The sequence below is a fragment of the Ascaphus truei genome, chromosome 1 (genome assembly GCF_040206685.1).
Source record: "Ascaphus truei isolate aAscTru1 chromosome 1, aAscTru1.hap1, whole genome shotgun sequence".
Classification (NCBI taxonomy): domain Eukaryota; kingdom Metazoa; phylum Chordata; class Amphibia; order Anura; family Ascaphidae; genus Ascaphus; species Ascaphus truei.
This window is the reverse complement of record NC_134483.1, coordinates 336,653,937-336,677,623: the sequence shown is the minus strand read 5'-3', so window position 1 is coordinate 336,677,623 and position 23,687 is coordinate 336,653,937. Positions and strand designations below refer to the sequence as shown.

Genomic DNA, 23,687 nt, shown 5'->3' with positions numbered 1-23,687 from the left:
ATTGCTTGGACTTAACGCGTTTCGCTCATGGAAGAGCTTCATCAGAAGTCGTATTAGTAGTGTCTTAATTCCTCTATATAAATACACTATACTGTGCTGTGATTGGGTGATCACTGTGCTGTGATTGGGTGGGAAAAAACTCTGCGTTTCTATTGGATAGATGGATTACACTTCATTTGGATGTTGGGCGGGACTAATACAATGAGTCTACTACTCTATCTTTACATCACAATACAAACATCAATAACTTTATTAACAATTAACACATTTGCACATTTAATAGATAAGCACAATTTATTGTTTGAATTAAGTATTCGGTTATAATCACACTCACTATTTATATTGCCTCATAGAGGAGCGCCTTAACCACATTCTTGTTATTATTGTATGTGGGCAGCTAAGCGGTGTTCTGCCCCAATATTGACATACACGTCCCACCGGGGGAGTAGTCCCCAATTATTCACAGCTCAGTACAGTGGGTAAAGATACCGGATAGTTTGTGTGTCTGGACTCAGGTGTAGCCTGCCATCGGCTCACCCTGGGTCCTAGTATGACCACGCTACCGGTACAGGAGGCTACTATGTATATCAAGAGAGCAGACTCCAATATACCACTGAATAGTTTCACAGGGTTCAACCTTCTTAGCCCATGCAAGCAACAAAAACGTGATGGTATAAACTTGCTAACGATATCAGAATTGATCTCAAAAGTGTCATTCTACTGCGTGTCTGGACAAAGGGACATACTATAATCGGATGACCCAATGTCTCTGATGATAACGCCTTATACTTAAAAGGTAGTAATCATATCCGGAATGCTGGACACAAACTGAAGTAATCCCCGCTACTGATAAAAAAGCACATCAAAAGCACATAAAAATTCGGTATATCCGTGAATATACTCGTTAAATACCAGCCATATAAAGCATAAAAAACACTTCAATGCGCATAGAAAGTATAGGTATAACTGCGAATTGTGAGCAGGCAGTCTCTGCATTCACTTCCGTATGACGTCAGCACGTCCGTTGCCGACATACTGCTGCGGCACAGTTTATTCGAGCATTTGCCCGTTCTGTGCCGCAGCAGTAGCCTGGCGCGCGCCCGAGTGTGACGGGGGCGCGCCGAAGCAGCGGAAGAGCGCCCTCCGATCGGGGCGCTCTCCCTACCGCTGCCGGGTCCGCCGGGTCCCCCGGAACCCCCTGCCGCTGTCCCGCGATCGCGGGACACCAGGGCTCCCTCGGGGAGCCCCTGGACACGCGTGCAGGGGGCGCACGCTCCCGATGACGCGTGACCGCGCGTCTATGACGCGCGGCACGCCGAGGGGCGACCACTAGCAAGCCGGGAGATTTCCCGGCTTGCGGTACCGACCACACTTCAATAAAGTGTGTCGGTAGTGTACGTTTCGCGATTGGCTTTGTCAAGGCTGTAGGCGAGACCTTGGATGGCTCGATATATAAGGAGGGACCAGTTCCCTATTGGCTCCCATGCATGTCAATCAAGACAGTGTAGGTCTCTGAGGGCCTCTAGTGGTAGAGAGTAAAACTGCTCCATGTTAAATATAGGTAAGTAAATAACACAATAGGAGGGCAGACAAAGAAACTGAGTGACTTAGGCTTAGTCCATAGAGACTGAAGCCGTGCGGAGGCGCGCTGAGGCTGAGGGAAAGCGGTGCTTTCCCGTTCGTGGGCGTGTCTGGGGGGCGGGCCAGTGACGTCACGGAGCTGGTTCGTCCTCATTGGGCAAACCGCTCACATGACCGGCCCTGCGCTCAGGCAAGCGAAGAAACTAAAGATTTCTTAAGACACACGCTTCCGCAGGCGTGCGGAAGTGTGCGCGAGCCCCTGCTAAAGCCTCTCTCTTTGCAGCTGCAGGGGCTCAGTGCTGAGCAGCAACATGCCTCAGCACGGGTCAGCGCCTAAGTGCTGACCATGCCCGAGGCCTAAGGCATCACATAACTGGGGATAAGCGAGGGCGCACTGGAGAGATGGAAAATGATCCTGACTGGGATGTAAAGAGTGGAAAATACCAGGATAATTTCAGATGAATGGGTAAAATACAAATCCCTCATTAAGTCCCTGAGGTGAAAGTATACCCAGTGTATAAATCCATCTTGATTCCTTTCTTATCAAGGCTTCATCCCAGTTCCCTCTCCTTATTCCTAGGGAGAGTCTGTCTATTACAATGAATGTCAAAACCCCACTATCCCCATTGTGGTGCTCCTGAACATGCTTTTGTCAATGAGGTTCCTGATAGTGCCTAGGTGCTCAAGGACGCGATGTTTAAAAGGACGTCTCGTTTTGCCAATATATTTTTTTATTGCATATGCAGGTCGCCATATAGATCACCCCCGCTGTTTTACAGTGATGTGCTTTCTAATTTGGAATATTTTGGTGTTATCCCAGTTTTGAAAGGTTTTAGATGTTTTGATGTTTCTGCAGGCCTTGCAATTATGACAACTGAAGCAACCCATTGGCTTTTCAGGTAACCATGTAGTGGGTGGTTTCACTTCAAAGTGACTATTAACAAGATGGTCACGTAAGTTTTTTGACCTCCTTTAGGTCATCTCAGGATATGTCTTGAGGAATCCTTTTAAGTCCGTGTCTGACCTAAGAACATGTCAATGGCTTTGAAAGATTCTCCTGGCATGTTCCCATTGTGCATTAAAGGTTCCAATTAACCTAATTGAACGGTGGTCCACTGTTGGGGTATTTTCGATGAGGAGTGCATCCCTCTGGGTATTTTTGGACCTTTTATAGGCCAGTTTGATAACGTTCATGCTGTACCCATGAGCCCTAAATCGTTCTTTCATAATTAAGGCCTTTGCCTCAAATTCCAGTGATGTTGAACAGTTGTGTTTAAGTCGTAGGAATTGACCCACATGGATACTTCTGACTAGATTAGGGAGATGGTGACTAGTGGCCCTCAGGATGCTATTTATGGCGGTGCTTTTGCGAAATATACTTGAGATTAGATCTCCATTATTCTGTATTGAGATTTTGAGATCCAAAAACACATTTCTGATGGACCAATCTCTAGGGTAAGTCTTAGGTTATTGCTGTTGTCATTCAGTGTATCAATAAACTCTCTGAGTAGTTCCTGAGTGCCTTTCCACACTAGGAACACGTCATCAATATAACGATACCACATTTCAATGTGGTTAGTATATTCCTCCTTATCGTCTGTTTTAGTAAACAGTTAAATTATATATATATATATATATATATCTTGCAAGAAATGCATATGTCTCTTGACATACTGTTTAATGCCTTAGTGCACAAACAGGAGATCAGCAATAAAGCAAAGAATGGCTCCAGAGTCACAGGACTTGGTGCACGTAAAATGCTGTTTGTTTACAGAGAGTCAATATATTAGTCCCCTTTAGAAACTTTCTAAAGACAAAAATGATAAGACAAAGGGAATCTTATACACAGTAACATCCTTGGTCACATTTGCTCCATTGAATCATATATACCACATGCTGGATGTGCAGCAGTATGATCTTTTATAAATGTTCTATGGTTGAGACTGGCTGTGGGGTCTAGGCATCTATGTTTGCAACGTGTGATGTTGCATGGTTTTGTGCCATTCTCTGCGTCCTTGAGTTCAGTATGACATTTTTTATGGATTAACTGTTTGGCGTTTGTTGGAATGCAAGAATGAGAGGTTTGGAGAATATGTCTTTTAATGTATCATCCTCTGTCAGCATGGATTGCAGATCTTTGATTATTTTTCACATTCCCTTTAAGGCTGTAACGATGCGCTCCCACAAACAAGGTGTGACCATGAAGCCGAGGTGGGGATTTGATAAAACACCAACCCACAGCCGCGTGGGCGCGTCTGGAGTGTAGATTGGTCGAGGTAGCCAGGTCAGGGTAGGAGAGGTCAGGATGGTCAGTGATACTTGCCGAGGTCTGGATTGGAGAGCTACCGATCGTTGCAGGTACTTTAGCCAAGGTCAGAATTTGAGAGGTGCGGATCGTCATTGGTAAGCCTGGGTCAGGAGCGTAGAAGAGCGGAATCCAAAAAGCAAGCAAGGTCAGGCAAAACAGGACAAGATCAGACAAAGGTCAGACAGGAGACTAGGACTGTAGTGAACACAGCACACAAACAAGAGATTATGCTCAGCCAATGCGCCAGAGGGCAGGCTGAGCATATAAAGCAAGGCAGTCCAATGAACATAGGGTGTTCGGCGTGGTGACGTCACGAGGGAGGGACTGATGGGAGTCTGGTATCGTTGCTACATAGTGTCTTTAATTTGAATGCCATAGATGTATTTTTTCTAGCTATTTGCCTTGCTATTTGTTTCACATGTGCAGCTGGTGATCACATTGTATGCTGTGCATATGGTAGATGCAGTTACATTGCTATCAATACTATTCATTAGGACGATATGGTGCTTTGCATTGATACACTGATTCATTGTGTCTCAGGTTTGATAGCAACAGACTTATTCCTTTCAGTTATCTGCCTTACCTCTGCTGCTGGCATCCATACTATATGTTGTGTATTTGGTATATGCAGTCTTATTGTTACTAATGCTAATTATTAGGAAGGTCTAGTGCTTTATATTTATACACTGACTCACTGGTTACATGGCTTAATGGCAGTGCAAAAAATATAGACTGCATCCTCACACATTTAAGTATTGGTCACGAATTTTCCCCAGAAGCATGCTAAGCTATAATTGAATTCAGTGATAATTGCACTCAGTTACAGTTGTATTTTAGTGATCCTTGTGCTGTGTATATTAACGTCATTTGGCGTAGAGTCAATCCACATATCACCAACCTGTTATTGTGTTGTACCTACGGTGTAAATATTATGTTGTATTGATTTAAAATATCAGTATATAATAACAGGCATATCACTGTTGTAACTGTTACTATGTAACTGTTTGGTGCTACATGCTACAATTTCAGGTTTGCTTGATCGGTATGCTACGCTAAATGCCGCACAACATACTGTATGTATGTCTATAACTGTTAATGAAGCTTTATCATTGTTGGCAATCATGAGATTCTATGGCCTATAATAATAGGTGACTCTAGGTGTTTATTTAGCCTATTTCTGCCTTTAATAATTTGAAGATAAAGAAAACCTGGCGCCAAATGTTCATATGGAAAGTCCTGTGATCTTCAAAGAATCCGCATAAATGCTTGACAGGCCATGAAACGAAAAGAGAAAAAACAAACACTCATCATAGCGCACAACTGTGGGTATAACAGTATACACTATGCACCATTAATAAATAAAACTCCTAGTGAACAAACTATAAAACATATATTTAATAAAAATAATGAACTCTGTAATAAGAGACAACACTGATTCAATGGAGGGCAGCTCGTCATCCGGAGATGGGAAAAATCAAAACCCTACTTACAACAAGCAAGGTTTTGGCAAGCGATGTACTAGCAGAGTCCTCACAACACAGGAGAGTGTCCTGGCAGGATGTAGGCTCTGCCGCCGGTATCCGCACCCAAAGTCCCTTCCAGTAACACAGTGTCACGGTAGCTTGTGACAGGCTGTAATTTACACCAAAACTATATATAAATATATATATACCTGGGTTTGAACTGGGACAAGACTTAGATATGATAAAATATAATTTATTCCTTGATAAAGGTGAACACAACAGATTATATAAATAACAGCAAAATATAGACACTTACTTAAAGATTATGACAAGAAAGCCATCAGGATTACAGTCTGGGCCATTTCTTCCATACTGTAGTTCAGCTGACATCACAGCAAGACAGGCAAAAAAGTTATGAATCACATGCAGGACATGGAAACATGAAGCCTTGCATGCAGGCATCAAGACATTACATGAGGACTAACAAAGGAATATAGGGAACAGCAGTTTATATATCTTTTGTCCCTCTATTCTTAACCTTAAGCACCTGTGATTGGTTTCCCATTATCTCCAGCCAATCTTTGATGGGGGAACACATTTTGGGACAGGCCCCCCCGCTAGCTGGCACATGCGCAGTAGAACTCTGGGGTCTCATTTCTGTAACCCCCCATAGGCAAATGGAATGCCAGCCAGTCTACCCATCTGGCTCTCTAGCAAGATAACCTTTGTTGGAAGGTGATAACTGGGACACTTGGAGACTGCTCTGGCTTGAGCCTCCTCCGCCCTTAAATCATCACGGATGGTGACAAGACCCTTGGAACAACACTTAAATCCTAGATATTGGGCGCCTCTGGGATCCTGGTGGACAAAGGAATTTCCTCTGGAACTTATACATACCTTAAAATACAGTATTAAGCATAAAACATAAACATATTAAAATATCCGGTTCTGTTGGGTCTGGCAGAACCAAACTTCCCAGTTCTCATTGCCAGAACTGGGACACCATATGGTCCAAAAAGTGACTTGCTATGACCTACGGAAGAGCTATAATCATTAAAGGACTATTAACCCTTGTGCTTCCGGATGGATTCTAGTGTGTGTGTGATGCAGACACTGATTAACCAGACATTACAAGGGAACAGGGGAACAGAGGAATACACATGTACATGTCATTACAGGGGTTAAATCACAGTTCTGGGTCTTAGCCCAGTTAACCCTTTGACTCCCGGGTGAGGTCAGGGGTGGCCAAATGGGGTGCAACCCCTTTAATACAGGGCCACCCCCTTTCTCCCTCTACACACAGGACACAGGCCGGTTGGTGGAGAAAGTATTTCAGGGGTCCACAGACCTGCTACTGCACGGCTGGTTCCCCTTCCTTCCTCCTCCTTTCCTCCCGACACTAGATGCGCGCCCGCACGCGAGTGTGCACGTGTAGTTAAAGGGACAGTGGCTGGTAACCAAACGCCGGTGACTAGCAGTGAAAACTGAAAGTCCTGGACAAGCTGCACACACAAATGATCAATGCGGTCCTCAGAGTGACTAGTGGCACCACCCTACGCGTTTTGTCGAACTGAATCAACTTCCTCAGGGGCTACAAGCTAGCTGCACACAATGCTCTAATATACCCTATCAATAAAAAAGTTAATTGCTACTTAAAGCTGTACAGCCTCTAAAATCCAAATGGTAAGTCTGTCACTAGGAAATACACATACAATACAGAACCAGACCACATAATATACGTACAAAACATACTGTCACAAAAGAACATGTAAATCATATAGAACATAAAAAATACATCACATATAAAGTTTACCACATATAACTTATAAATGGCATCAGAATACCCATGCTCCCACAGCTGTCTAGATTAAATATAATGAAGAGCACCTATCTCTCAATGGTACAAGGATTTGCAAGCATATACTGACTCACAAAGACAATATCAATCCCCAGAGGTCTAATTGATCATTAACTCATCAGTTCACCAAAAATGCCCCCAGCTCAAAATCAATATTGAGCCCATTGGGGGAGAGAGTTTTTAGTTCATAAATCCAAAAGGCCTCTCGTCTATTAATATGCTTAAACTTATCCCCTCCTCTCCAATTAGGTGTACATAATTCAATGGGTTGACAGACGAGGCCTTTTGGATTTTGATCATGGTGGACTAAAAAGTGGTGTGATACGCTATGCGTGGTCAGACCTTTCTTTATATTATAAACGTGCTCGTAAATACGTCTTTGAAAAGTGCGGCCCGTGCGCCCCACATATTGCAGGCCGCATGGACACTGCAAAACATAAATGATGAATTCTGACTTGCACGTAATGTATGAATTGATCTTATAAACCTTTGTTGTTACATTGGATTTAAACTCCACACTATACTTAGCATATTTACATGCTATACATTTCGTGCATGGTCTAAAGCCATTTTTTGCTTTATTGTTTATCCCTTTTCTATTTCCTTCATTCAAAGGACAACTGGGGGCCAATTTATTCCTAAAATTATTTGCTTTTTTAAAAATGATGGATGGTCGTGGTGTCAAGACCTGTGCCAAAGGGTGATCAAATCAGAGTGATAGATGTCAGTAGGGTCGTGGGCTAGATTTGTTTGCCAGTATGATACATTTGAGATCAATTTTTTGGATCTGAGTATTAGTGTTGTTGATAATCAGATCCAAACACGAACATACTTTAAACCTGTACAGGCTAACAACTATGTATTGGCCAATAGCCATCACAATCCTCAATGGATTCGGAACATTCCGAAAGGTCAGTTCATCCGCCTGAGGCGAAATTGCTCCAATGTCGAGGATTTTTCCAGACAGGCGGTTGAACTGAGAGATAAATCCATTGAACGTCAATATCCAGTGGATGAGCTTGAGAGTACTATATCCCTTGTCCAAGAAATGGATAGAAATGAACTTTTAAAATATAGGGATAAAAGGGACGAACAAGGAGCGCATAGCAAAGTTTCTTTTATTACTCAATACAATGCTATGGCTCCAAAGATCAGGAATATTTTTTCCAAACATTGGCCAATATTGTTGCAAGATCACCCTTTGGCACAGGTCTTGACACCACGACCATCCATCATTTTTAAAAAAGCAAATAATTTTAGGAATAAATTGGCCCCCAGTTGTCCTTTGAATGAAGGAAATAGAAAAGGGATAAACAATAAAGCAAAATATGGCTTTAGACCATGCACGAAATGTATAGCATGTAAATATGCTAAGTATAGTGTGGAATTTAAATCCAATGTAACAACAAAGGTTTATAAGATCAATTCATACAGTACATTACGTGCAAGTCAGAATTCATCGTTTATGTTTTGCAGTGTCCATGCGGCCTGCAATATGTGGGGCGCACGGGCTGCACTTTTCAAAGACGTATTTACGAGCACGTTTATAATATAAAGAAAGGTCTGACCACGCATAGCGTATCACACCACTTTTTAGTCCACCATGATCAAAATCCAAAAGGCCTCGTCTGTCAACCCATTGAATTATGTACACCTAATTGGAGAGGTGGGGATAAGTTTAAGCATATTAATAGACGAGAGGCCTTTTGGATTTATGAACTAAAAACTCTCTCCCCCAATGGGCTCAATATTGATTTTGAGCTGGGGGCATTTTTGGTGAACTGATGAGTTAATGATCAATTAGACCTCTGGGGATTGATATTGTCTTTGTGAGTCAGTATATGCTTGCAAATCATTGTACCATTGAGAGATAGGTGCTCTTCATTATGTTTAATCTAGACAGCTGTGGGAGCATGGGTATTCTGATGCCATTTATAAGTTATATGTGGTAAACTTTATATGTGATGTATTTTTTATGTTCTATATGATTTACATGTTCTTTTGTGACAGTATGTTTTGTATGTATATTATGTGGTCTGGTTCTGTATTGTATGTGTATTTCCTAGTGACAGACTTACCATTTGGATTTTAGAGGCTGTACAGCTTTAAGTAGCAATTAACTTTTTTATTGATAGGGTATATTAGAGCATTGTGTGCAGCTAGCTTGTAGCCCCTGAGGAAGTTGATTCAGTTCGACAAAACGCGTAGGGTGGTGCCACTAGTCACCCCGAGGACCGCATTGATCATTTGTGTGTGCAGCTTGTCTAGGACTTTCAGTTTTCACTGCTAGTCACCGGCATTTGGTTACCAGCCACTGTCCCTTTAACTACACGTGCACACTCGCGTGCGGGCGCGCATCTAGTGTCGGGAGGAAAGGAGGAGGAAGGAAGGGGAACCAGCCGTGCAGTAGCAGGTCTGTGGACCCCTGAAATACTATCTCCACCACCCGGCCTGTGTCCTGTGTTACTGGAAGTGACTTTGGGTGCGGATACCGGTGGCAGAGCCTACATCCTGCCAGGACACTCTCCTGTGTTGTGAGGACTCTGCTAAAACATCGCTTGCCAAAACCTTGCTTGTTGTAAGTAGGGTTTTGATTTTTCCCATCTCCGGATGACGAGCTGCCCTCCATTGAATCAGTGTTGTCTCTTATGACAGAGTTCATTATTTTTATTAAATATATGTTTTATAGTTTGTTCACTAGGAGTTTTATTTATTAATGGTGCATAGTGTATACTGTTATACCCACAGTTGTGCGCTATGATGTGTGTTTGTTTTTTCTCTTTTCGTTTCATGGCCTGTCAAGCATTTATGCGGATTCTTTGAAGATCACAGGACTTTCCATATGAACATTTTGCGCCAGGTTTTCTTTATCTTTATGTGGTTTCTGTTTGTACTGGGCAGTAGGTACTAGGCAGCCTTCCTTTATTTAAAGGGTATTGTTTATAACTTGTTTTTTTCACACTTTAGCGCTATAGTTACATTTTCTTTTGTCTATCACTTTAATAATTTGAGGCAATTCTCATCTGTGCTACACACCCTGAGCCCAACCCTGCCTCTCCATCACCCTTCCTTTTTAATTACATTGTGTGTTTATAATGAATAATTTGTGTAGAATTTATTTTAGTTAGATATCTATTAAATGCTAAGTTTTAACTGCCCAGGAGTGCTTTTGACAAATGAGCTACTAGTTGGAGAGTTGAGGCACTAATATGCTTCCACTCTCTAATTTTTGTTAGTCCACTATTATCAGCTCATCATTTGCACCCAACATCCCACTAGGTGTTTACGGGCACATCCATTATTACAATTATTCAATCACTCTAGTGAGCTGTATATTCAGTTTTTTGGTTTTGAGTCCAATGAACATGCAGCATACTCACGAGTATGACTGGCTGTGTTTGGCTGGAGCGTATCAACACGGGTGTACCACTTAGGTAGAGGAGCGAGGAAGCATCTGCGCTCGTGCGGCGCATAGCGGGTGAGCGCTGCGCAATGGTGATGTCAACGCGCGAGCATAGTCTGGAGGTGGGACCAGTGGGGACGGCATTTAATGCCGAGTGTGATCCCTAGATGAAAAGCTGGCATTCGCCGGCCCGTCAGATGTGCTGCAGGAGGCAGACGAAGCGGAACACCCGACCGTGGGCCTGGGTAGGCTGGGAGCGCACCGGGAGGGGGGCGGGGGAGGGCACCAATCGCAGATCCTCACAAGGGCAGGGTTGTATGCATGGGATTGTTTTTTTCTTTTTGTATTGGAGCACGTGTTCTTGTAAGGCTTTTAGTGCAGATGTGATAGTTTTTGGTAATAGTCTTTAGCTTGTATCCCTTCTATCTGAATGATTCAGTCAGGGTTGTGAAGTGTCTGTTACTGTCTTTAGTGTCAGAAAATATGCAGTGATATCTTGTAGTCTGGCTGTCTATGATGGATTGTTTTATATGAGTGGGGTGGAAGTTCGAGTTATGGAGGTAACTACATCTGTCTGTGGGTTTCTTGTACACAGATGTGTGTAGTTTGCCACTCTTCAGTGTTACTGTTTTATCCAGAAAGTTCACTAGGTTTGCCAAATCATTCTCGGGATGCTCTCTTTTTTGAGGAAATATTCTATCAGTTGTAATCTGTTGAAGAATTCTTTTGGGTCTGAAGATAATTGGATTTGATCCAGCATGGTGATGGGACAGAATGTTAGACCCTTAGACAATTGAAATCTCAGGTTTTGACAGTTAATAATCAGACAGGTTTATAACTCCCAGGCAGGCTGTGTGCTTCTGGGTTGACAGTGAGTATCTATTTTGAAAAGTCATTTGAGGCTTCAAATTCTAAGTTCCTTTCATGCTGGTAGTAAGTTGAATGGTATTTTTACATATACATATATACATACATACATATACATATACAGATATATACATACATACATATACATATACAGATACAGATACAGATATATATATATATAAATATATATATATATATATATATATCCCTTGTCGATACACTGCTGGATAAAGACCTCCCCAATGATCTTCTAGGAACTGTGGTTGCAAGCCTCTGCTCTCCATGTTGCTCCAACAAATGTTCTGATTTCCTCCTCCCACCTTACCTTTAGGTCATTGTCTAGGTCTTTTATTATCCTTAATACAGTCAACAGTGGTAATTTCTTCTTGTGATATGTCTGTCCTTCTGCCATTTTAATTTCTTCATGATTGTGATGATGGCTTTTGTTTGGTTTTGAATCCATTGATTCCTTTTCCTTTCTCTCCAGGTAATACACAGCATACATCTCTTGATACTGTACTTCTTTGCGTTGTCTGAAGTTTCTGAATTGTCTTGGCATTTAGGGTCCAAGCTTCACATCCTCACCAAAATCCAAAAACAGAACCAAAGTGAAAACCTCACATTTTTTTTTAGAGAAAAAACTAAAACCTAAACAGCATTATCAGTGAGCATCTCTACTTGAAGTTATTTTTTGAATTTTTTTTTGGTAGAAAGTGAGAAGCAGTAGACCGATATAAAGGGATTTTAGACTATGCCAAAGGGGCAAGTAAATGAATAGAAAGATTTGTGTGTGGCCGGCAGAGACATGATAGCTGAACAAAATAAGGCGATAGAAGACCAAGTGCAAAGGCAACAGTGTAAAAGACAGAGCAGAGACATCGGTAGAACATCATCAGACAAGGGAATATGATGTGAGGAGTTTCAGTATACTTGTATAGAGTATGACTGTATGCATGAAAAAGCCAAGCAAACATGAACTATAAACTCCCAATAAATCTAAGAAGACTCTTCTAATTTCTGTCTTTCAACCAGGTACTGAATGATGCCGAGGATTATCAGTCTGCCAAGCACCAACTATCCACGACTCGGATAATTGCTAAAGTGTACTACATCATGGCCGGCACAATGCCACGCGAGGGGGTAATTATAACCAGAGACAGGAAAGGATTTGCCGATATCTGGCCTCTGGATCCCTTAAATGGAGCGTAAGTTGATAGCTAATCTACTATTATTTGTTATGTTGACACAAAGTTTTAGTAGCCGCATTGTTCCACCAGAGGACCCGCGGGGACCTCACGCTGGACCACCCGAGTTCCCCCAGACACCCGCGGGGACCACCAGAGGACCCCCACCGGCCTCTGGTATCATTCCTGTGCATAAAAAAAAACATTTGCTTTTATGTGTGTTAGGGGGTTATAGGTGTTGTTGGGGGTACGATGGGTGGGTTGTGTATTGGTGGGTAGAACATACTGCAATTTTATTGAGGGCAATTGCCCCCAATAAATCTGCTATTGTGCCTTAACCCCTTCTTTGCTTTAGCGGCTTTCCGCTAAGGTAATGAATCTGCTTTAATGTACATTTTATTAATAGTGTACATGAGCAGGGGTCTCCTGAGCTGAACCGCATTGGTTTCAGCCTAGGGGACCCCCTACTTGCCGAGATACAGGCCCCGTTATGGGGTGCCTGTATCCTCCCACAGGATTGAAATCCCACGGTCATGTGACGCAGGAAATGTAAAAGCACAGGGGTAACTGGCACCCCATACCGGGGCCTGAATCTCGGGAAGTAGGGGGTCCCCAAAGCTGAAACCAATGCGGTTCAGCTCAGGAGACCTCCTGCTCATGTACACTATTAATAAAATCAATATGTTTAATGCCCGAGCGCCTGTAAGAGCCGAACATGGAGACGCAGCGTCTCTATGCAGCTCTTCCAGGCTAAATTTTTTACCATCAGCTACAGTATCGTGCTATAGAATTTTTAGCATGACAGCAGTGATACAAAAAACAGCTCGCACAATAGTGCATGTTTTTTTATCAGACTTAAAAAATGGCCTTCATTTCTTAGTGAATTCCGTGTTTGGCTTCATTTCTTATAGCACGATCACAAAATTCCTATTTGTACGCAAAAGCACTGATTTTATCATTGCTTTGTGAATCGGCCCCATAAGCTTTACTGCTTCCTTCACCCAAACTGCAATGCTTTCAAACTGAAGTCTCGGTTTCATACATTTTTTCCCCATCTTTAATCTCTGATTATCTTTCTGTACTGTACTGTACGTCTTGCAGCTGATGTTTCTGCAAGGCCTGAGGCAATCTGCATTTCTTTTCAGCCTGGAATGTGTTCTGTTTCCCTATCCAACCATATCTCCACTCCATGTCTGTCATCCTCCTTCCTTCAATTCTTCTGAGCCCTCTGCCCATGATCTCGTCTTCCTTTCTGTCTCTGTGAAGCGTGTCTCTCTGCTTTTAAATTTAGCTCTGAAGGTTGCAAACTTTTACGGTGGCTTATTCTTCTCATTTACTCTGAGGTGGGACTTCTACAATCCACCACCATCATCATAAGGTCTTCATCACTCAATCCTCCTTTTCCTTCTCTTCTTTTGAGGTGCACACTGTCTGCCTCTTTTCTCTTCACTTTTTCTGTTGTTGTCCTCACCTGCTTACCTTTTTTACATAATTCTACTTTGCTCTCAGACTTCTCTCAGATGATCTTTCTGATTCATGTGCCTCTTGCTTTCTCCATCTCCACCCCATTCTTTACCTGCTAAAGCTCCTTTGACCTTTCTGCCCTCACGAACGCTCTGAATTGTCCTCTATCCCTCTCTCATCTCTGACTAAACTTTAGAATGTTTTTCATGCCTACAACTTGGCATTTTTCTCTTTTCTTTACCCCTATTCTCCTCCAACTTCCAGGTTCATCCAGATGGGCCCCTTTCACAGTCAGGATAGGGACAGTTGTTCTGGTGCTTCCCCCATGGTGGTGGCGCTGGTGCATGCCAAGGTGTCCATTAATCTTCACGTGGCAAACGCCAAAGTTTACTATTCTCTCCTTTTACACCTGGTCATCTCTGCAGCTTTAAACACTGTTGGTCACTCTCTGCTTTTACTTATACTTAATTCTCATTTATGTCAAGGCTCGGTTCTAGTTCTCCTCCTACATTAACAACCTATCCTTCAGTATCTCTAGCTAGTTCTTCTTAATCCTTCATTCTACAGGTGGTCCTCAGTATCCGCGGCCCGTTTTCCATTGAATGCCTTATTCGACGCTGCATAATGCAGTCCGATGGACACATTATCCGATGCTCACCACCACGGATTAACATGGACCTGCAATCCGACGGTCTGTTATCCAACGGCGGTTTGCAGGACGCATTACATCGGATAAGCGAGTCCGACTCTACTGTCTTGGATCCTTTTCTTTTCTCTATCTTTACCCTCTCCATGGGTAATGTTGTTCACTCATTTGGCTTTAAGTATCACCTCATGCAGATGATACTCAAATGTATCTCTGTGTACCAGACCGGTTCCTAGGGTTCCAGTCATAAGTCACTAACCGACTCATAGTATATATTTCAGGATGTCATACTGCCACCTAAAACTAATTTTATCCAAGACAGAAGTTATAATTTTTCAACTTGGACAGGTCCTATTCCATCCTTTGAAACTACTGTACAATGGATGGAACAACTCTTTACCCTATCACACAAGCTCACTTACATGGTGTCACATTAGATTCCTCACTATCCTCTTCTGAAATTCAGACTTGCAAAATCCTGACACCTAATTTTGCAGGCACAATGAGTCCCTGCCCTGTTGAATTTATGATCTGATCTAAAAGATGGTAATTTTCCCTTCCCAGATTTATTTAACTTGAGCAATGGGGAACTATCAACTTCTAGCAATACTAGTGACATGGGCACCAAAAATATAGATTGTAAGCTCCACGGGGCAGGGACTGTGCCTGCAAAATGTCTCTGTAAAGCGCTACGTAAAACTAGCAGCACTATACAAGAACATGCTATTATTATTATTATTTTTTACCATCTGTATTTCATATATTTTGTGTCCATACATTTGAGAAAAGTAATGCATTGATTTACTTCCTGACCAATATTGTATTAGTTTGATTTTAACAGAATACGGTGCATTATTTCACACAAGTTTACTGTTTGTTGCAGGTGGTTCCGTGTGGAAACAAACTATGACCACTGGACTACCCCACCACCAGATGATGACCGCAGGTATGTAGAAATGGAACGGTAATACTTGCATGCAAGACATAAATGCCAGATGCAGTTATACTCCCTACATCTTTATACACTCACTAAATCTCTCTGTCCAGACCCCTTTTTTTAACTTATCTCCCTGTTTTTACTCCTGTATTGCATTGACCACACTCCAGACCCTATTGAAGGTTATGTGTCAAGACCAAATTGGTGCAATTATGGGGCAAAACAAACTGCACAAAATGGAATATGAATATACTGTATAAACTGTATAATCTCTACACCCCACCACAGTTTAGAGCCCCGATATTTCAGACTCTTTGAAGAACATCTCTCTGAAGATGAAAGGTTGGGGCTCTAACCTGTGGATATGTGACCAATAAATTCCTCTTTTTTTGCACTACTGTGTGCTGGTTTGACAGTACTATCTGGAACGTGCCAATTTATAACAGCTATTACTAACTGGGTCTGTGCATGGGCTGGTGTGCGTGCGTGCGTGCGTGCGTGCGTGCATGCATGTGTGTGTCTGTAAGTATATATGTATAACAAAAAACAAAAGTGCATGTAATTTAATTTAAAAAATATTTGGCAAAAATCCTAAAAATTCACACACCGTTTGAGTAAACTGATCACAGGTATGAGTTATATATATATATATATATATATATATATATATATATATATATATATATATATATATATATATATATATATATATATATATATATATATGAAAGAAAAAGCGCCCGATCCTAGTGTAAATTCAGATTTAAAAGGTTTTAATTATCATGAACAGACGATTGCCAACTCACACTTTGTCAGTTTAAAATAAGCAATTTATGGGACAAGCCCATGCACCACGCTGACGTCCAGGTTTCAGAAGTCTTCCATCTGCATACAATGTAGCTGCTGTGAATCAGCCCTGCTGTGGGATATGCTGCCGGTACAACCTTTCTCCTCTGCAGGGAAGGTAGATGTTTCTGGCTGTATTCAATCACCCACCGATCAAGTAGCAGGATGCAGGAACTAACGTCTGTGCTCTGGAGCTTGAGCTTAAGCTGCTTGGCCACCGTAGTTTCCTGTACCATGTGACCCTACGCGTTTCCTCCGTCTCAGCGGATTTCATCAGGGGATAAACACTGGTAGAGTTGACTGAATATTTATACTAATGCAATCCAATAAAATATGTAAATACCAGTCAACCTAGATCAATTACAATTATATAAAGAACATCTGTGCTGGGTGGTTTAACCTAATAGCAGAGTATATACAAGGACATGATATATATAAGAGAAATTGGATGATAAAGTTATACATAAACTACATAATTTTATGTGGATATAAATAACCATAAAATATAAAAAAATAATATAAAATGAACAAATATTATAAACAACATATATTATCAAAAGTATAAGTTTTACCTATAAATTAATTTGTTTTACTATAACTTTACTACAAATGTATACAATTAATTAGATAAAATGATTGATAAATTTAAACCATATTGTATATAAAGAAAGGCTTAGTTAGTATTAAATACATTATAAAAGCATTCATTATCTATTAAAAGATGGCAATGGAAAGGATGAATCTTGATGGTTAGTAATCTAAATTCTTTACCTAGATGAAATAATAAATAGAGATATCATTAACAGAGATTGTGTATGTAATTCCATTAGACAGTTAAATTGATTTTGTTGATTATAGCCAGTCGTCAATTACAGATAGTCATGATAGAAGAGAAAGAATCAGATTGGTTCAATTTGAACATATTGAGTCAGAACTAAATCGTTGGGGATATAGAGAGAGAACTAGATAAGAATCTATCCCAAAATGATGGATAGGTTGTTATAACCGGTGAATTTATTATAAACCTCCAGACAACGAGAAAGAAGGAGAGAAGAAGGAGGAGGGAGAGCGCGGGCAAATAAGCATAAGATCTAAACTGGGGATATAATATCAAGAAGCCAGCAATAAATGAAAGTGTTCAGTTACTTATTGATTTGTGTTCATACTATAATAAAAGTTATATATATATATATATATATATATATATATATATATATATATATATATATATATATATATATATATATATATATATATATAATTTGTGTTTGTGTGATAATATAATATATTTGTGATGGATATCTATTAAATATAAATTCTAAGATTGACATATTGATTGTAAATATAAATCTGTGTGCAAAAATTGTGAGTGATATTTAATAAAATATTATATGAATTATTATATAAATTTACCAATGTATGTGAAAATGTGAACCTGACTAAGGGTACTATTCAAATTACACCATCTAGGGGAAACAGAGGGAACATGTATAACATGTTCAACCCAGACCTCTGAATGCGCCTAAACCAGTGTGATCTATAAATGGTGCTATACAATAGTGCTTGTGTCGATGCAATCATTTAGACCACCTTTTTATTTGAGAAACTGAGTTTGCTTTCAAACGACTAGGTGCCAATAAAGTTTTTATATTCCTGGCTTTCCTATAAATAATTGGAATTTTAGATGGTAATTTTAAACCAATAATAGGATCTCTTCGCATGATGTTCCAGTGTTTGTTTAGGATAGAACAAACACTGGAACACTGGAACATCATGCGAAGAGATCCTATTATTGGTTTAAAATTACCGTTGCAACCGGTATCGTATGGTCTGTTATTGCTTTATGGGATAAGCACCAAAACTTATTTACTTGCATATGGTGTGCCGGCTGTGCATTGGATTCTATATATATATATATATATATATATATATATATATATATATATATATAATTATAGTATGAACACAAATCAATAAGTAACTGAACACTTTCATTTGATTGCTGGCTTCTTGATATTATATCCCCAGTTTAGATCTTATGCTTATTTGCCCGCGCTCTCCCTCCTCCTTCTTCTCTCCTTCTCTCTCGTTGTCTGGAGGTTTATAATAAATTCACCGGTTATAACAACCTATCCATCATTTTGGATAGATTCTTATCTAGTTCTCTCTCTATATCCCCAACGATTTAGTTCTGACTCAATATGTTCAAATTGAACCAATCTGATTCTTTCTCTTCGATCATGACTATCTGTAATTGACGACTGGCTATAATCAACAAAATCAATTTATCTGTCTAATGAAATTACATACACAATCTCTGTTAATGATATCTCTATTTATTATTTCATCTAGGTAAAGAGTTTAGATTACTAACCATCAAGATTCATCCTTTCCATTGCCATCTTTTAATAGATAATGAATGCTTTTATAATGTATTTAATACTAACTAAGCCTTTCTTTATATATAATATGGTATAAATTTATCAATCATTTTATCTAATTAATTGTATACATTTGTAGTAAAGTTATAGTAAAACAAATTAATTTATAGGGTAAACTTATACTTTTGATAATATATGTTGTTTATAATATTTGTTCATTTTATATTTTTTTTTTTATATTTTATGGTTATTTATATCCACATAAAATTATGTAGTTTATGTATAACTTTATCATCCAATTTCTCTTATATATATCATGTCCTTGTATATACTCTGCTATTAGGTTAAACCACCCAGCACAGATGTTCTTTATATAATTGTAATTGATCTAGGTTGACTGGTATTTACATATTTTATTGGATTGCATTAGTATAAATATTCAGTCAACTCTACCAGTGTTTATCCCCTGATGAAATCCGCTGAGACGGAGGAAACGCGTAGGGTCACATGGTACAGGAAACTACGGTGGCCAAGCAGCTTAAGCTCAAGCTCCAGAGCACAGACGTTAGTTCCTGCATCCTGCTACTTGATCGGTGGGTGATTGAATACAGCCAGAAACATCTACCTTCCCTGCAGAGGAGAAAGGTTGTACCGGCAGCATATCCCACAGCAGGGCTGATTCACAGCAGCTACATTGTATGCAGATGGAAGACTTCTGAAACCTGGACGTCAGCGTGGTGCATGGGCTTGTCCCATAAATTGCTTATTTTAAACTGACAAAGTGTGAGTTGGCAATCGTCTGTTCATGATAATTAAAACCTTTTAAATCTGAATTTACACTAGGATCGGGCGCTTTTTCTTTCTTCTTTTTTTCTTAGATATCGTTGGGAGGTTGGTGATCCCAAGAATTAAGCTGCCCAGGACTTCTAATTCATTTTTAAGGATTTGTATGGACATCATTTTATATTGATTATACATTTTTGTCAACAATACAAAAGAGACTTACACACAATTTTTACAGGTATTTTTTTCTTTTTTTATTGTTTTTGTTGACAACATACATTTTTTAATATATTTTTTATTTTTTTATATATTTTTTCACAATTTTGTTTTTTCACCTTTTATATTGCAATTTGCTTGGTTTCCTGCTAATCTAGAAGCATTGTCATATATCTGTGCTGGGTATATCATCCTGCAGTGTGAGGTCTGTTTTGCAGGGTTATAGGTGTATGCTAATAAAGGCGCTGTCTTTTATTTCAATTGTTATCATATATATATATATATATATATATATATATATACAGTGGTCGACAAATCACCCAAAAATCTACTCGCCACACAAAAAAATCTACTCGCCACCTAGTACCAAACGTGTGCTGCTTGGGCCAATAGGAGCTCGCCACGATGTTAAATCCACTCGCCCGGGGCGAGCAAATGTATAGATTTGTCGAACACTGTATATATATATGTATCTCGAAAGCTCACACAAATAAAAGCATTTCGTTAGCCACAGAACGGTATCATCTATTTATTTTTTGATTATATATATTTATATATCTATATCTATATCTACATCTATATATCTTGATGCCTCCGTCACATTGTGGGCTCTTTAGTCCCAGATTAAGGCAAAACTCTGCACTTCTTTACATTCTTTACACAGGGTTTATTTACAGGGGTTAAATAACATAACAGGCCCACCCCAGGCAAAACAAATCATTAAATAAACACCTACTCCTTCATAGGAGACTGACTAAACATTACTCCAGCCCTTATCTGTTGGTTTTTTTTTGGGGGGGGAGGCTTGGTCTTTACGAGAGTACAGGGAATCCCTCTGTAGTTCCTGGACAGGACATCCTTGCTTCAGCGCTGTCTCGCATCCTTCTTTCTTCCTGGGGTTACAACCCAGGCAGTCCAAGCAGGCTCCGCGACCACTGTCCAGCGGGCATATGGGACTGTGCCAGCCAGTTTCACCCTGGCTGGGGAGAAGTGTCTCTCTCTCTCTCCCCCTTCTCTGGGGAAAGCAGTCTCTCGGTGTGCAGCTGCATTTTACACTCCTGTTCACTCAGGAGACCAGGCTGATTAATTGGTTTGCTGTACCTGCAACAAGCTGCTACAGAAGAGTTTAACCTCCTGCATGCTGGAACCTATGCACTGCCAGCTTTCTAGTAACCAGAGACAGTGATTGTATGTATCTCTCTCTCTCTCTCTCTCTCTCTCTCTCTCTCTCTCTCTCTCTCTCTCTCTCTCTCTCTCTCAAAATCTTATTATAAAATCTTTTTGTGAGAAGCTATTAACAGAATAGCCATCTGTGCATGCGCAGACGGCTACCGTGTTAACAGCTTTCACAGGACCGAAAGGAGCTTGCACACCCAGATGACTACTGTGTTAATACAGTAGCCGTATGAAAAAGTGAGGATACTGTGTACCCCGAGGAAAAAAAGCTATACATATCTATATCGGGACAGTGTTTGTTGTGCCCCACCCTGTGTTACCCTGGAAATACTGATGGCAGAAGGGATATAATTGTATTTATTTATATTTATTTATAAAATGTTCTACCAGGAAGTAATACATTGAAAGTTACCTGTCGTTTTCAAATATGTCCTGGGCACAGAGTTATAATGACAAATACATGGTTACAAATACATAGTTACAATGAGTGAAAAGGGTTATACAATACATTATATACAAGACTTTGCATGCACAGTTAAAGGTAATATATATTATAGGCGTATATAACAGTTACAGACCAGATTAAAATGTGAGACAGCTTTAGTTTTGAAAGAACTTAGACTTGTGGCAGAAGTGAGAGTCTCTGGTAGACTCTTCCAGTTGTGGGGTGCATGGTAAGAGAACGAGGAGCGTCTAGATACTTTGTTGAACCTTGGGACCAACAGTCTTTTGTAGTCAGATCTCAGATGATAAGTGCTGCATGTGGTAGGGGTGAGGATCTTTTTCAGATAGGCGGGTACAGAAAGTATTTGAAGGCAAGACATGAAAAATGTACTTTGCGCCTAGACTCAAGTGATGGCCAATCTAGTTATTTGAGCATTTCGCAAATATGGAAGTTCAAAGCAGCATAATGAGTTATGGAGGTATCAAGTTTGCTAAGGTGAGTTTGGAGTGCCGAGCCATATACTATGTCCCCATAGTCTATAATTGGCATCAGCATCTGCTGTGCGATGCACTTCCTGACCAGCAGTCTTATGGAGGATTTGTTCCTGTAAAGTACACCTAGTTTGGCATAGGTTTTGGATGTCAGGGTATCAATGTGCAACCCAAATGTTAAATGGGAGTCAAACCATATGCCCAAATATTTGAAACTAGTAACAGGGGTTAGGATAGTATTAGAGTTGGTTATGATCTGTAGCTCCTTCATTGAAACCTTTAGAAATGTAGCTTTTGTCCCAAATACCATTGTTACAGTCTTGTCGGTGTTTAGAAACAGTTTGTTTTGGGAGATTCAATTTTCAAGTCGCAAAAAGTCAGATTGAAGTACGTGTCCAAGGTCAGAGAGGTTAGGGCTGTGTGCATATAAGATTGTGTCATCCGCATACATGTGTATTGAGGCTCCCATACAAGCGGTAGGAAGATCATTAATGAGAAGAGTAGGGGTCCAAGAACAGAGCCTTGCGGGACACCACAGGTGATATCCAAGGGGTTGGAGTTTGTGCTCGAGATAGACACATGTTGGGATCTACCTGATACGTAGGAATGAAACCAGTTTAAAGCATCCTTCCATATTCCAGAGCACTGGAGTTTCTTTAGCAAGATACTGTAACATGATCAACAGCATCAAAAGCCTTTGCAAAATCTAGAAATATTGCTCCAGTAAGTGTTCCCAGTTCCATTTGACACTAGATCTCATTGCAAACTTTTAGGAGGGTAGTTACCATGGAGTGTATGGTACGAAAGCCAGATTGGAATTGGCTAGGGAAAATTGTCTTGGTATAGTACTCTCAGAATGAGATTCATGTTTGTGGTTTGGGTTGCGTTTCATTAATAACTTAGTAGCACACCGCACAAAGTGTTAATTGAAAGCATTTGCAATGTCAGTGGGATTTGTCAGAGTAATATCCTCCTTAATGATACTACATAGTTGTTGAGGGCTAGAAGGCTGGAATATATTGTTGATAACCTTCCAGAGGTTAGCTGGTTTTGATGTATTCTGGCAAAGATTGTCAGAGAAATATTGTGCTTTTGCGTGCCTTGTTTGCCTTGTGCACATATTCCACAGGCATCTGCAGTTATTAAGATCCTTAGTAGTGCCAGTTACTTTGTAGCTTTTCCACAAGCAATCCCTAAGATGGTAGAGCGCTATAAGGTCGGTTCTCATCCACGGAAGGTGGGCCCCCATAATCTTATTCTGCAAAGTGGAGAATGGGTATCACAGAGTTTTAAGAACTTGGATTGGAAATAGCCGAGTGCAGACTCAGGGTGGGGAATTAAGTCGATTCTGTTCCAACGGCAGTTGGTAAGGTCAGCCAGAAACTGGTGTGGGTTAAAGTTCCTAAATGTTCTTGTGAGGAGAACTCTGGGGCTTGATTGGGGTAATCTGATTTTCCTTACACAGTACACTATTGCATGGTCACAGAAAATGTCAGGAAGGATGCCAGAGGATTGAATTCTGCTGGGACTAGAAGACAGAATCCAGTCTAGCAAGGAATGGTTGTGAGTTTTCAGGTTCATCCTTGTGGGTTGGGAAATGAGTTGCATTAGTTTAAGTGTTTTGAGATGTATATGGAT

At 40.4% G+C, this 23,687-nt stretch overlaps 1 protein-coding gene across 1 annotated transcript in view; it reads left to right on the top strand.

Annotated features, from left to right (window-relative positions):
- The window catches only part of LOC142499009 (N-acylethanolamine-hydrolyzing acid amidase-like), a 72,225-nt gene that overhangs the window by 29,539 nt on the left and 18,999 nt on the right, over positions 1-23,687 (top strand). The window contains exons 6-7 of the mRNA XM_075607755.1: positions 12,513-12,685; positions 15,658-15,720. Of these exons, the coding sequence (XP_075463870.1) occupies positions 12,513-12,685; positions 15,658-15,720 (236 nt within the window). The remainder of the gene's footprint in view (positions 1-12,512; positions 12,686-15,657; positions 15,721-23,687) is intronic.